The sequence below is a fragment of the Lithobates pipiens genome, unplaced genomic scaffold (assembly GCF_037356315.1).
Source record: "Lithobates pipiens isolate NorthernLeopardFrog02 unplaced genomic scaffold, aLitPip1_a1.2 Scaffold_18, whole genome shotgun sequence".
Taxonomy (NCBI): Eukaryota; Metazoa; Chordata; class Amphibia; order Anura; family Ranidae; genus Lithobates; species Lithobates pipiens.
The window spans coordinates 74,131,790-74,144,150 of record NW_027507758.1 but is presented as its reverse complement, the minus strand read 5'-3'; the positions used below and the strand labels follow the sequence as shown (position 1 = coordinate 74,144,150).

The following is a 12,361-nucleotide window of genomic DNA, read 5'->3' as shown; positions in this document are numbered from 1 at the left end:
TATTTATCTTTTTTAATAGAGCTTGCAGTCAGTGGTAGGAGATTGTGCGTGCTGTCTGCGTGCCTTGAACCCAGAATACACCGCTGTATCCACCTATATAGCTAACTATATTGCTCGGTTTAAATAGAGCTTGCAGTCAGTGGTAGGAGATTGTGCGTGCTGTCTGCGTGCTCTGAACCCAGTATACACCGCTATATCCATCTATATAGCTAGCTATCTTGCTCGTTTTAAATAGAGCTTGCAGTCAGTGGTAGGAGATTGTGCGTGCTGTCTGTGTGCTCTGAACCCAGTATACACCGCTATATCCATCTATATAGCTAGCTATCTTGCTCGTTTTAAATAGAGCTTGCAGTCAGTGGTAGGAGATTGTGCGTGCTGTCTGCGTGCTCTGAACCCAGTATACACCGCTATATCCATCTATATAGCTAGCTATCTTGCTCGTTTTAAATAGAGCTTGCAGTCAGTGGTAGGAGATTGTGCGTGCTGTTTGCGTGCTCTGAACCCAGTATACACCGCTATATCCATCTATATAGCTAGCTATCTTGCTCGTTTTAAATAGAGCTTGCAGTCAGTGGTAGGAGATTGTGCGTGCTGTCTGCGTGCTCTGAACCCAGTATACACCGCTATATCCATCTATATAGCTAGCTATCTTGCTTGTTTTAAATAGAGCTTGCAGTCAGTGGTAGGAGATTGTGAGTGCTGTCTGCGTGCTCTGAACCCAGTATACACCGCTATATCCATCTATATAGCTAGCTATCTTGCTCGTTTTAAATAGAGCTTGCAGTCAGTGGTAGGAGATTGTGCGTGCTGTCTGCGTGCTCTGAACCCAGTATACACCGCTATATCCATCTATATAGCTAGCTATCTTGCTTGTTTTAAATAGAGCTTGCAGTCAGTGGTAGGAGATTGTGCGTGCTGTCTGTGTGCTCTGAACCCAGTATACACCGTTATATCCACCTACATAGCTCCTCTCTAATTAAGCCATCTGCCATCTGCAGGAGTTAGTGGATGTTGTGTGTGCCTCCAGCACAATATACACTACCCAATTGCTGGTTTTCCCAACTCCCTTCAGGCCATTACCATGTCTGGAAGGCCAGCAAGGAGAGGAAGACAGGCGCAAGCCAATAAAAGAGGGCAAGCAGGCTCTGTGTCTAGAGACAACAGTGCTGGTCATGGACGCGGTGCATCGTCATCATCAGCACGTGGCCATGGGACACGCTTGTCCTTCTTTTCGGCAGCTGGACATGTTGAGCCGCAACATGCCAACGACTTGGTAGAGTGGATGACCAAGCCCTCTTCATTCTCCTCATCCTCTCTCACCCAGGCTCAGGGTACTAGCAAAGCAGCTGCCAACGCATCGTCTTCCCTCCTCTCAATGTCATCATCAGTGACTCCTTCCCTAGACCCACCACGTCCTCCTGAGGAGTCTCCTGAACTCTTTGAGCACAGTGTTGTGTACATGCTCCAGGAGGATGCCCAGTGTTTTGTAGGCTCTGATGATGATACTCAGCTAGAGGAAGGCAGTAGCGTGAATGTAGAGAGAGGGGATGCTCAAGAAGGACAGCAATCTGGCAGTCATGTTCCACAAGCTACTGCATACTGCCAGGTTTGCTACAGCGATGAAGAGGGAGAGGATGATGAGGGCACTGACTCCACGTGGGTGCCTGGTAGGAGAGAGGAGGAGGAGGAGGAGGCACATGTCCAACGAGGCAGGATGCCCTTCGGGGGGCCAGCTTAGGGGCAGCACACTGACTGAATCACACCGCAGAGCTCTGCCTGTGCAGGGCGCTGCCTCTGCGCGTTATTCTAAAAGTTCTTTGGTGTGGGCCTTTTTTGAGACGAGTGCATCAGATCGCACCGCTGCTATTTGCAACATATGTCTCAAGCGTATCTCGTGTGGCCAAAACATCAGCCGCTTGGGCACCACATGCTTGACCAGACATATGTTGACCTGCCATGCAGCTCGTTGGCAAGCGTACCTCAAAGACCGACACCAAAGAACAAAGCGGACCTCTCCTTGCTCCTCATCAGCTGGGATCTACAACCCCACTAGACCTTCAGTCCTCTCTGAAACCTGCTCTGAGAGGAATGAAGGTGTACAATTAGGTGTGTCACAGCCTAGTGCTTCCGGGCACTCTGCTAGCAGTACACCCACGTCCGATTATAGCAGGCAAATGTCCCTGCCCCAGCTGCTGGACCGGCGAAAGAAGTTCACTCCCAGCCATCCACATGCCCAGCGGTTGAATGCTAGCTTGGCTAAATTGCTAGCACTTCATCTGCTGCCTTTTCAGTTGGTAGACTCGGCCCCCTTCCGTGAGTTTGTACAATGTGCGGTTCCTCAGTGGCAGGTCCCCAAACGCCACTTTTTCTCACGGAAGGCGATTCCGGCTCTCTACCGGCATGTGGAAGGCAATGTCCTTGCCTCGCTGGACAGGGCGGTCAGCGGTAAGGTGCATATTACCGCTGACTCATGGTCCAGCAGGCATGGACAGGGACGTTACTTGTCTTTCACGGCCCATTGGGTCACTCTTCTGGCAGCTGGGAAGGATGCAGGACAAGGTGCAGTAGTGTTGGAGGTTGTTCCGCCACCACGCCTCCAAAATGCTACTATTGGTTGTGACACACCTCTCTCCTCCACCCCCTCCTCTTCTTCTTCCTCCATGGCCTCTTCCAGTGCTCTGTCCTCAGAACCAGCGGTGCTCCGTAGGCGTTCCAGGGGCTACGCAAGTACGCAGGCAAAACAATGCCATGCCGTGCTTGCGCTGGTTTGTTTGGGGGACAGGAGCCACACTGGGGCGGATGTTTTGTCAGCTCTGCAGGGGCAGGCCGAGAGGTGGTTGACGCCACGCCAGCTTAAGCCAGGAATGGTGGTTTGCGACAATGGCACCAACCTCCTCTCCGCCCTCCGACAGGGACAACTGACCCATGTGCCCTGTGTGGCTCACGTCCTTAACCTGGTGGTTCAGCGGTTCTTGGGCAGGTACCCGGGCTTACAGGATGTCCTGAAGCAGGCCAGGAAAGTCTGTGTGCATTTCCGCCGATCATTTAATGCCTGTGCTCGGCTGGCTGAGCTCCAAAAGGAGTTGAACCTGCCCAAGAACTGCCTTATATGTGACATGCCCACCAGGTGGAACTCAACGTTGGCCATGCTGCAGCGGCTGCCCACGCAGCAGAGGGCCATCAATGAGTACCTGTGCGACTACGGCACCAGGACAGGGTCAGGGGAGCTCGGTTTTTTCTCACCACGCCAGTGGGGCATGATCAGGGATGCATGCACTGTCCTGTCACCGTTTGAGGAGGCCACAAGGATGGTGAGCAGTGACAGTGCATGCATCAGTGACACTGTACCTCTTGTCCACCTCTTGGAGCATACGCTGCGTGGAATAATGGACAGGGCACTTGAGGCAGAACAGAGGCAGAAAGAGGAGGACTTCCTTGCCTCTCAAGGCCCCCTTTATCCAGACAGTGTTCCGGCTGTGCCACCCATCACACAGGAAGAGGATGAGGAGGAGGAGGATGATTGTGTCAGCATGGAGGTGGAGGCTGGCACTCAGCATCAGCAGCAGCAGCAGTCTTGTAGGGATGATTTACAGTCCCAAGAAACCCGTGGACTTGTACGTGGCTGGGAGGAGGTAGCTGCGGATCATGTTGGCCTTAGTGACCCAGAGGACTCTGGACCGAATGCCTCAGCTAACCTACGCTGCATGGCCTCCCTGATCCTGCAAAGCATGCGGAAGGATCCTCGTATTCTTCGGATCAAGGAGAGGGACCATTACTGGCTGGCCACTCTCCTTGATCCACGGTACAAGGGTAAGGTTGCCGTCGCAGAGGGAGCAGAGGATGAGACATCTCCGGGAGGCCTTGCAGAAAGGTCTGTGCTACGCGTTCCCAGAGACTGGGAGGTTACAAACTCCTGGTCCTGGACAACGTGTTGCTGAGGCATCGGTCAGAAGGAGCGGTGGTGAAGGTGGCCGTCTGACCGATGCCGTCTGACCGATGCTTTCAGACAATTTTTAAGTCCACAGCCCCAAGGTATGATCGGTTCCAGCAACCATCGCCAGCGTCTGATTTACATGGTGCAGGAATACCTAGGGGCAAGGTCAGACTTGGACACCTTCCCACCGAAAATCCTCTGGCTTACTGGGTCTTGAGGATGGATCACTGGCCAGAGTTTGCACAGTATGCAATTGAGCTACTGGCCTGTCCTGCATCCAGCGTTCTTTCGGAATGCACCTTCAGTGCTGCTGGTGGCTTTGTTACCGATCACAGGGTGCGCCTGTCCACCGAATCAGTTGATCGACTGACCTTCATCAAGATGAATCAGTCTTGGATCACCCACAGCTACCAAGCACCTGAAGCTGATGTAACCGAATAATTTTTTTTGAAATATCACATCCCTTCAAGACTGCCTATGCTGATGCTGAGTGACTGTCATGTTATGTTGATTGTCTATCCTCTTCCTCCTCCGCTAATATGTTGGAAGAACATTTTTGGTTCTGGGTGATGCCATCAGCCCAATTTTTCTGCCCCTGTTTAACAGGGGCGTTTAATTACAATTTTTGATGCAATGCTTTGCAGCAGGGCTAATTCCAGCACTAAAACTAGAGTATATGGGAGAGGTTGCAGTGTCATGGCACCAGCACCAGTGCCTAACGCCCAATTTTTCTGCCCCTGTTTAACAGGGGCGTTTAATTACAATTTTTGATGCAATGCTTTGCAGCAGGGCTAATTCCTGCACTAAAACTAGAGTATATGGGAGAGGTTGCAGTGTCGTGGCACCAGCACCAGTGCCTAAGGCCCAATTTTTCTGCCCATGTTTAACAGGGGCGTTTAATTACAATTTTTGATGCAATGCTTTACGGCAGGGCTAATTCCTGCACTAAAACTAGAGTGTATGGGAGAGGTTGCAGTGTTATGGCACCAGCACCAGTGCCAGCAGCCCAATTTTTCAGCCCCTGTTTAACAGGGACATGTAATTACAATTCTTGATATAATATTTCACAGGAGGGCCCGTTCCTGTGCCCACCCAGAGTAACTGTGAGGACTTATAGTGTTGTGGCACCAGCACCACAACCACCAAAGGTCAATTTTTCTACCACTGTTCAACAATGGCATGTAATTACAATTCTTGATATAATCGTTCACAGCAGGGCGCTCCAGTGCCCACCAAGAGTCACTTTGAGGGCTTACAATGTTGTGGCAAAACCAACACCTTGTTCTGCTATTTCTGCAGAGCATATAGAGCAGGCCCCTACTTTCAAACATCCAACTTACAAACATCTCCTACTTGCAAACGGAAGGAGACAACAGCAAGTGAGAAAAAAGACGGACGGCAAAACAAATTATACAGGGGTGATAACCCTTCCCTATGTTTTCCAAAAAGCTTAAAAATAGTTTTTTTGACTGGAGCTACACTTTAAAAATGTACCACTTGAAAATTACAAACAGATTCAACTTAACACAACAAATCTACACAGTCCCTGTCTTGTTTGCACTGCCTGTATACTGGTGTTCTGAGTATATAGGGCCTGGGGGCCACACGTATTTCCTTTTTTTAATATGGGTACGGGGTTCCCCTTAATATCCTTAAGACCCAAAGGGGCTGGTAATGGGCAGGGAGGGCTACCCATGCCATTTTTCTCAATGATTTTCAACCATATTGCAGGAACCAGATATAACATTAAAACCGCAAGCAGTTTTAAATGACGTTATTTCCGTTAAATGTCATTTTGTGCAGGGACTGTTCTAAACACGGGAAACACGTGGCACTTCACAGGCATACTATAGACACCCCCCAGGCACTATATTTAAAGGAATATTTCACTTTTTTTTTTCACTTTAATCGTCATTAACCACTTCAATACAGGGCACTTTCACCCCCTTCCTTCCCAGCCCAATTTTCAGCTTTCATCGCTCTAGCGCTTTCAGTGACAATTGCGCGGTCATGCTACACTGTACCCAAATGAAATTGTTATCATTTTGTTCGCACAAATAGAGCTTTATTTTGGTGTTATTTATTCACGACTCCGTTTTTTTTTTTTTGCGATATAAGCGCAAAAAAAGCGGAAATTTGGGAAAAAAACAATATTTTCTTTTTTCTATTTGAAAAGAAATCCAATAAAATCAAATTTTGTCATAAATTTAAGCCAAAATGTATTCTGCTACATGTTTTTGGTAAAAAAAATTCCGTTAAGTGTATAATAATTGGTTTGTGTGATCACGGACATATGTACGCAAATGATCATGTACATATGTGTGCAGGTGATCACGTACATATGTGTGCAGATAATCATTGGGACATGTGATTTTAGTGGGACATATGTGGGGGACATGTTTTTATTATTAGGGACATGTGTTTTTATTATTTGGGGACATGTATGTTTTGGGGACATGTGTGTTTTGGGGACATATGTGGGGACTGTGTTTTCACTGTGTGGTGTGTTGTGTGTTTACACTACACTGATGATCAGTGAGTAAAAAGCTGTGAAAAGCAGCCCATACTCACTGATCATCAGCCGGCTGCAGCGTTCTGCTCTCCTCTTCTCAGCGGTGACTTCCGTGTGAGGAGAGGAGAGCCGATTGCCTAGCAACCGGCTGTTTGTTTACATCACATGACGGCCGTGATTGGACACGGCCGTCATGTGATCAGGAGGGCCAATCACAGAGCCCTCCTGCCGATCTGAGATGTGCCGTGTCCGGGTGACACGAGCACATCGGGATCGCGCCGCTGCGCGGGCGCGCGCGATCCCGCTGCTCCTGAATGACGTTCCTGAACGTCCTATCAGGAGCAGGCGGCTCCCACCCGGCCGTATATATACATTGGCCGGGTGGGAAGTGGTTAAAATCAGTGCTCCCGCCAAAACTGACGTTTTTGAAACTTTTTTTGCATTGACCCATGTCCCCTGGGGCAGGAGCCAGGTCCCCAAACCCTTTTTAGGACAGTATCTTGCATATTAGCAGTTAAAATTAGCACTTTTAATTTCGAACATTCGAGTCCCATAGACTTCAATGGGGTTCTAATGTTCGTACGAATTTGGGGTCCGTTCAAAAGTTCTGGTGCGAACCGAACAGGGGGGTGTTCGGCTCATCCCTATTTCACAGTATAAAATCCAGGTAAGATTTTGCTGCAACTTTAAGTCGCGCGTATATGAATGGTTATCATTGGAAAACATGGGGAAAGACTTGTCATGGAACTGTACTCACAGCAAGACATTTGAGAATAGGTGCAAAATCTCATCATGCTTATGCGGGTTTTGTGTGCACAACAAACACATCAAAGTAACTTATGTAGCTTTTTGATGTCCTTCTGGAAAAAATGCGCGTCAGCTTGCTGCGTTTGGGGCGCCGCTACCAACTGATGGAAGCACAAGCGCAAAATGCTTCGATATGAGGGGAGCCTTAAAAATCTACAATCTACATGATGACCATTATGATGATTATTTTAATGAGTTGTAGAATTAAGAATGGCTATAGTTTTCCAAATGTATATACAACATTTTATAAACTCATTGTTACAATGTATTGACATGAGTGATTAGAATACAAACATATCTATCCATATCTATACGTGTGTGTATATATATATATATTATATATAGATATAGATATAAAAATATCTATAGAGAGAGAGAGAGATACAGCATACACACATTGGTCAGAAATGTCTCTATCCAGTGTACAGACTGGTCGGTGAATGGATTGGGTTGATGATTACGGATCTCCCATCCTCCGGCTTCGGAGAGCCCGGTCCCCGGTGACTCGGGTGATGAATGCACGGTACATACAGGTGTAATCGGAGGAGTCTCGCCTGTCACATGGAGCTCACACCGTGCTGAGTACGTGCCGCTGTATTGGAAAATAGGAGCGGCCGGGCTGGGCGGTGACATCACTCTCCACCGATTATATCACTCGGCTCCGTCTATATAAACTGCAAGGCTCAGCCTGGAGACACCACTGGAAGAAATTACTGGAGGAGCTGCTGACCTACCTTCCTGCACTGCATGATCCAGCTACTGACCTACCTACCTTCCTGCACTGCATGATCCAGCTACTGACCTACCTACCTTCCTGCACTGCAAGATTGCTCTGCTGACCTACCTTCCTGCACTGCAAGATCCAGCTACTGACCTACCTTCCTGCACTGCTGACCTACCTTCCTGCACTGCATAATCCAGTTGCCGACCTGCCTTCCTGCACTGCAAGATCCCACTGCTGACCTACCTTTCAGCACTGCGAGTTCCCATTGTTGATCGACCTTATTATACTGCAAGATCCCACTGATGACCTACCTTCCTGCACTGCAGGAACTAGTCACCAACCTACCTTCCTGCACTGCAAGATACCACTGCTTGCATACCTACCTACCAGATCCTACTTCTAATCTTTTCATACTGTAAGATCCCACTGCTGATCTACCTTCCTGAACTGCCAGATCCCACTGCTGATCTACCTTCCTTAACTGTCAGATCCCACTGCTGATCTACCTTCCTGAACTGCCAGATCTTACTGCTGATCTACCTTCCTGAACTGCCAGATCCCATTGCTAATCCACTTTGCCACACTGCAAGATCCCACTGCTGATCTACTTCCCCACACTGCAAGATTACACTGCTGATCTGCCTCCCTGCTCTGCAGGATCCCATTGCTGCAGTAAAGATATTCAGCAATAAATAGCCAGTTCTGCAACCCTCCCCTGTTCTGCTGGCCTAGCACTGTAAGATTGCAATGTGCTACTGAACATCATTGTACTTATCCTGCATCAGGCAGTGCTACATGATCTCACTGCTTTAGTAGGCAGTGTTGTTTGATCTCACTTATTGATTAGAAACAGTACAGATAAATAAGTGACATTTTTGGCTCCTTTAAATTGTACATATAAGATCTGAGTTCACTGCTCAGTAGACAGCTCACGCTGGCTTGTACACTGCTTGGTGTCTGGTGCCATATGCTCAGTAGCTGCAAACCCTGCAGAGCAATCAGAACCAGTAATCAGGTACAGAGCTGACAGTGACCCAGTCTGTTGCCCTATTGATCCTCTGAGACATTTCTCTTTCCTGGCACTGACCATTACCTCTACTTCCTGCCATGGGGCGGTACACAGGGAAGACCTGCCGGCTGATCTTCATGCTGGTCATCACAGTCATCTTCTTTGTGGCAGAGTTGGTGTCTGGCTACTTGGGCAACTCTATTGCCCTCATTTCAGACTCTTTCAATATGCTGTCTGACCTCATCTCACTTTGTGTGGGCCTTACCGCCAGCCGCATCTCCCGCCGCACAAACTGGGGTCCTCGGTTTTCCTATGGCTATGGCCGGGCAGAGGTGGTGGGCGCCCTGAGCAATGCCGTCTTCTTGACAGCCCTTTGTTTTACCATCCTGGTGGACTCAGTGCTGCGAATAGCCAAGCCAGAGAAGATCGATGGCCCAGAGCTGGTGCTGATCGTGGGTGCCCTGGGTCTGGGGGTAAACATTGTGGGTCTGCTGGTCTTCCAGGACTATGGAGCATGCATGCGGAGATTCAGAAAAACAAAGGACCCAGAGAATCCTCAGAGATCATCCAATGACCACCTGAATGTCACCCCTTATAGGGCGGATATCCAAGAGACGGAGCATGAGGACCACGACAGAGCAGGTGCCTTTCGGTTATTTTACTATGGGTGTTGGTTAGTGGGTTTTTAAAAAGGCACCAATGAGCAACCGAGGCCTTGAGTTGTATATTATGTGCCCATACACACATATAATTGGCTGATGAGGCTGTTTTAGCCCTAATGTGCTAATAATTAGGCCATATGGGTCATCCATATCTTTCCAAGCTGCTAAAATGTGGTCATCCAATGGCAGTGGTGGCCTTTATATGCTCACAGTTGTTTTCCCCTACACAATCTATTCGTCTGGGACAGACTAATATACGTCTATTTCAGACAGATTTGACCGTTACTATGGATCAGAGGTTTAATTAGGTACTTTTGATTTATGGTTACAGTGTTTGCAATTTTGCTTCATAACCCAAGAAAAATGTACCCCATTATAGACAAATGCCAAGCATTTTATTATGTCAAACCATCTTCTCAAATTCAGGTGTAATTTATTAAGCCAAATATTTTTTGTTTTCCCTGATGATTATTTTCAGCCTTGTGACTGTTATTTTAAGCCGTCCCTGCAAAAACAAACAATACAACAGCAAATAATGATAGTTACAGTACAAACTACAAAATATATACTACTACTACTAATAATAATAATTTAATAATAATAATATTTGTAGGGATCAGGTTTAACTATCAATAATCTTTTTTTCTAATGCAATACTGACCCCCAATTATCACAGCCCCAGGCAGCTGTCTCTTTTGGCCTCTTCTACTTACCCCTCTGATTTTGTTGGCCATATTGGTCATTGGGTCAACCAATCTGCATGTTCCACCTTGAAAATAACAAGTTCCAGCATGATGGTCTTGCACCTGGTTCTGCTGGGACTTGTATTTCTACAAGAACATTTCTTTTTTTTCTGTTTCAAATGGTTTTTATTGAAATCAAGTTTTGACAGACAACAGGGGTTGTCAATGATACACGTTTTGTGTCAACAAGAGTGTTACAATTGTGGGTCCCAGATCAGTGTGAATGGATTATTATATAACTATACTAAAACAAAGGTACTAACCCTGTCCACTCCTGTCCCATAAACAAAGTTATGGGTCATGAGATGCCTAGAACTCACCAATCGATAAAACTGTTCACTGTATGCCTAATGATAGTATTATTAACATTTATAACAAGTCAAGGCTATTCTGGTATGATTCCGGGGGGGGGGGGGGGGGGGGAGACAGAACAGTGAAATACCCCATAGAGGGAAGAATGTTTCTTTCTTTTGATGTACTATGTACTATGGACTGTAATAAGACTCAACTCAGATAACATGTACTTTGCAGCTTGCTGTGACCTTGGGGTATGAGCAGTTTCATGAGTCATATCTGAGGTCTAAGGGTTAATGACTTCATGAATGGTTAGATATGCTTATCTTACCTCAACTTGCAGACTGCACATGTAGTGGCTGATATGCAACCACTTAAAACAGAGGCACAAGCAGAAATTGTGTGTGTATATAGTGTATGTGTATATACCTTTAAAGCGGAGTTCCAATAAAAAAAAAAGTCCAGTTTAAGGGGAAAACACTGCGCTACAATTTAGTATATATGGAAAAAGGCCTCAACAGCCAAAAACAGCAGCCAACACCAAAAAACAAACAAAGTTCAACAAACAAAATAATACAAATAGTGTAGCGCTTCACTAATGAATGTGGTCAGCATAAATTATATGAATAAAGGCAAAAATAATATAAATATGAATGCCTAAAGAAAAGTCCAATATTGGCCGCACATTCCACTATGTAGCAGGCCCAAGGGTGGCCGAACCGTCACAGAGGGGGGAAATTGGACTGGGCGGATGTATTCATGCGAGTCTGCTTGACTGTAACATCAGAGAAGAATGGATAAAATACTTCTTACCGACTTAGTTGGACCCATACAGTCATATGACAGTTGAGTCTAGAAGGCTTTAGGTCACAGTTTGGGACCGAGGAGTACGAAGAGGGAGGTCTGTTGAGCTGATGGATGAGCTCAAAACGATTGTAGGCCCTGTGATGGATCCTTTCAAATGGAACGTCAAGGGTGTATGTAGTCAATCTCAGACGTAGCCCGTTGTACTGATGCTCCAATCTCGCCCGAATAGGGAGGGAGACGTTGTGGGGGTTCAAGCCAGAGAAACAGAAAAAATGAAAAAAGAAAAAAGGCTCCACATGGTGCAGGTCAGACGGTATAAAAAAGGTTGATTTATTGAAGTCAAAAAATAATTAATGACTTAGTGATCACATAGACAGTCTAAAATAGAAATTAAAAGCAATGTAGGGTGCCAACAGCTCGCCCAACGCGTTTCGACATATGTGTCTTCTACAGGGGCATGTCCCTGTAGAAGACACATATGTCGAAACGCGTTGGGCGAGCTGTTGGCACCCTACATTGCTTTTAATTTCTATTTTAGACTGTCTATGTGATCACTAAGTCATTAATTATTTTTTGACTTCAATAAATCAACCTTTTTTATACCGTCTGACCTGCACCATGTGGAGCCTTTTTTCTTTTTTCATTTTTTCTGTTTCTCTGGCTTGAACCCCCACAACGTCTCCCTCCCTATTCGGGCGAGATTGGAGCATCAGTACAACGGGCTACGTCTGAGATTGACTACATACACCCTTGACGTTCCATTTGAAAGGATCCATCACAGGGCCTACAATCGTTTTGAGCTCATCCATCAGCTCAACAGACCTCCCTCTTCGTACTCCTCGGTCCCAAACTGTGACCTAAAGCCTTCT

The 12,361-nt window shown here is 46.8% G+C and overlaps 1 protein-coding gene across 2 annotated transcripts in view; it reads left to right on the top strand.

The window, feature by feature from the left end:
- The window catches only part of SLC30A10 (solute carrier family 30 member 10), a 63,701-nt gene that overhangs the window by 35,381 nt on the left and 15,959 nt on the right, over nt 1-12,361 (top strand). The window contains exon 1 of one of the 2 annotated variants that reach the window (XM_077485783.1): nt 7,924-9,628. The exons of the other annotated variant lie outside the window; for it this stretch is intronic. Coding sequence (XP_077341909.1) covers nt 9,085-9,628 — 544 coding nt within the window. The 5' untranslated portion in view covers nt 7,924-9,084. Of the gene's footprint in view, nt 1-7,923; nt 9,629-12,361 lie in introns of those variants that run through there. 2 annotated transcript variants of the gene reach the window in all.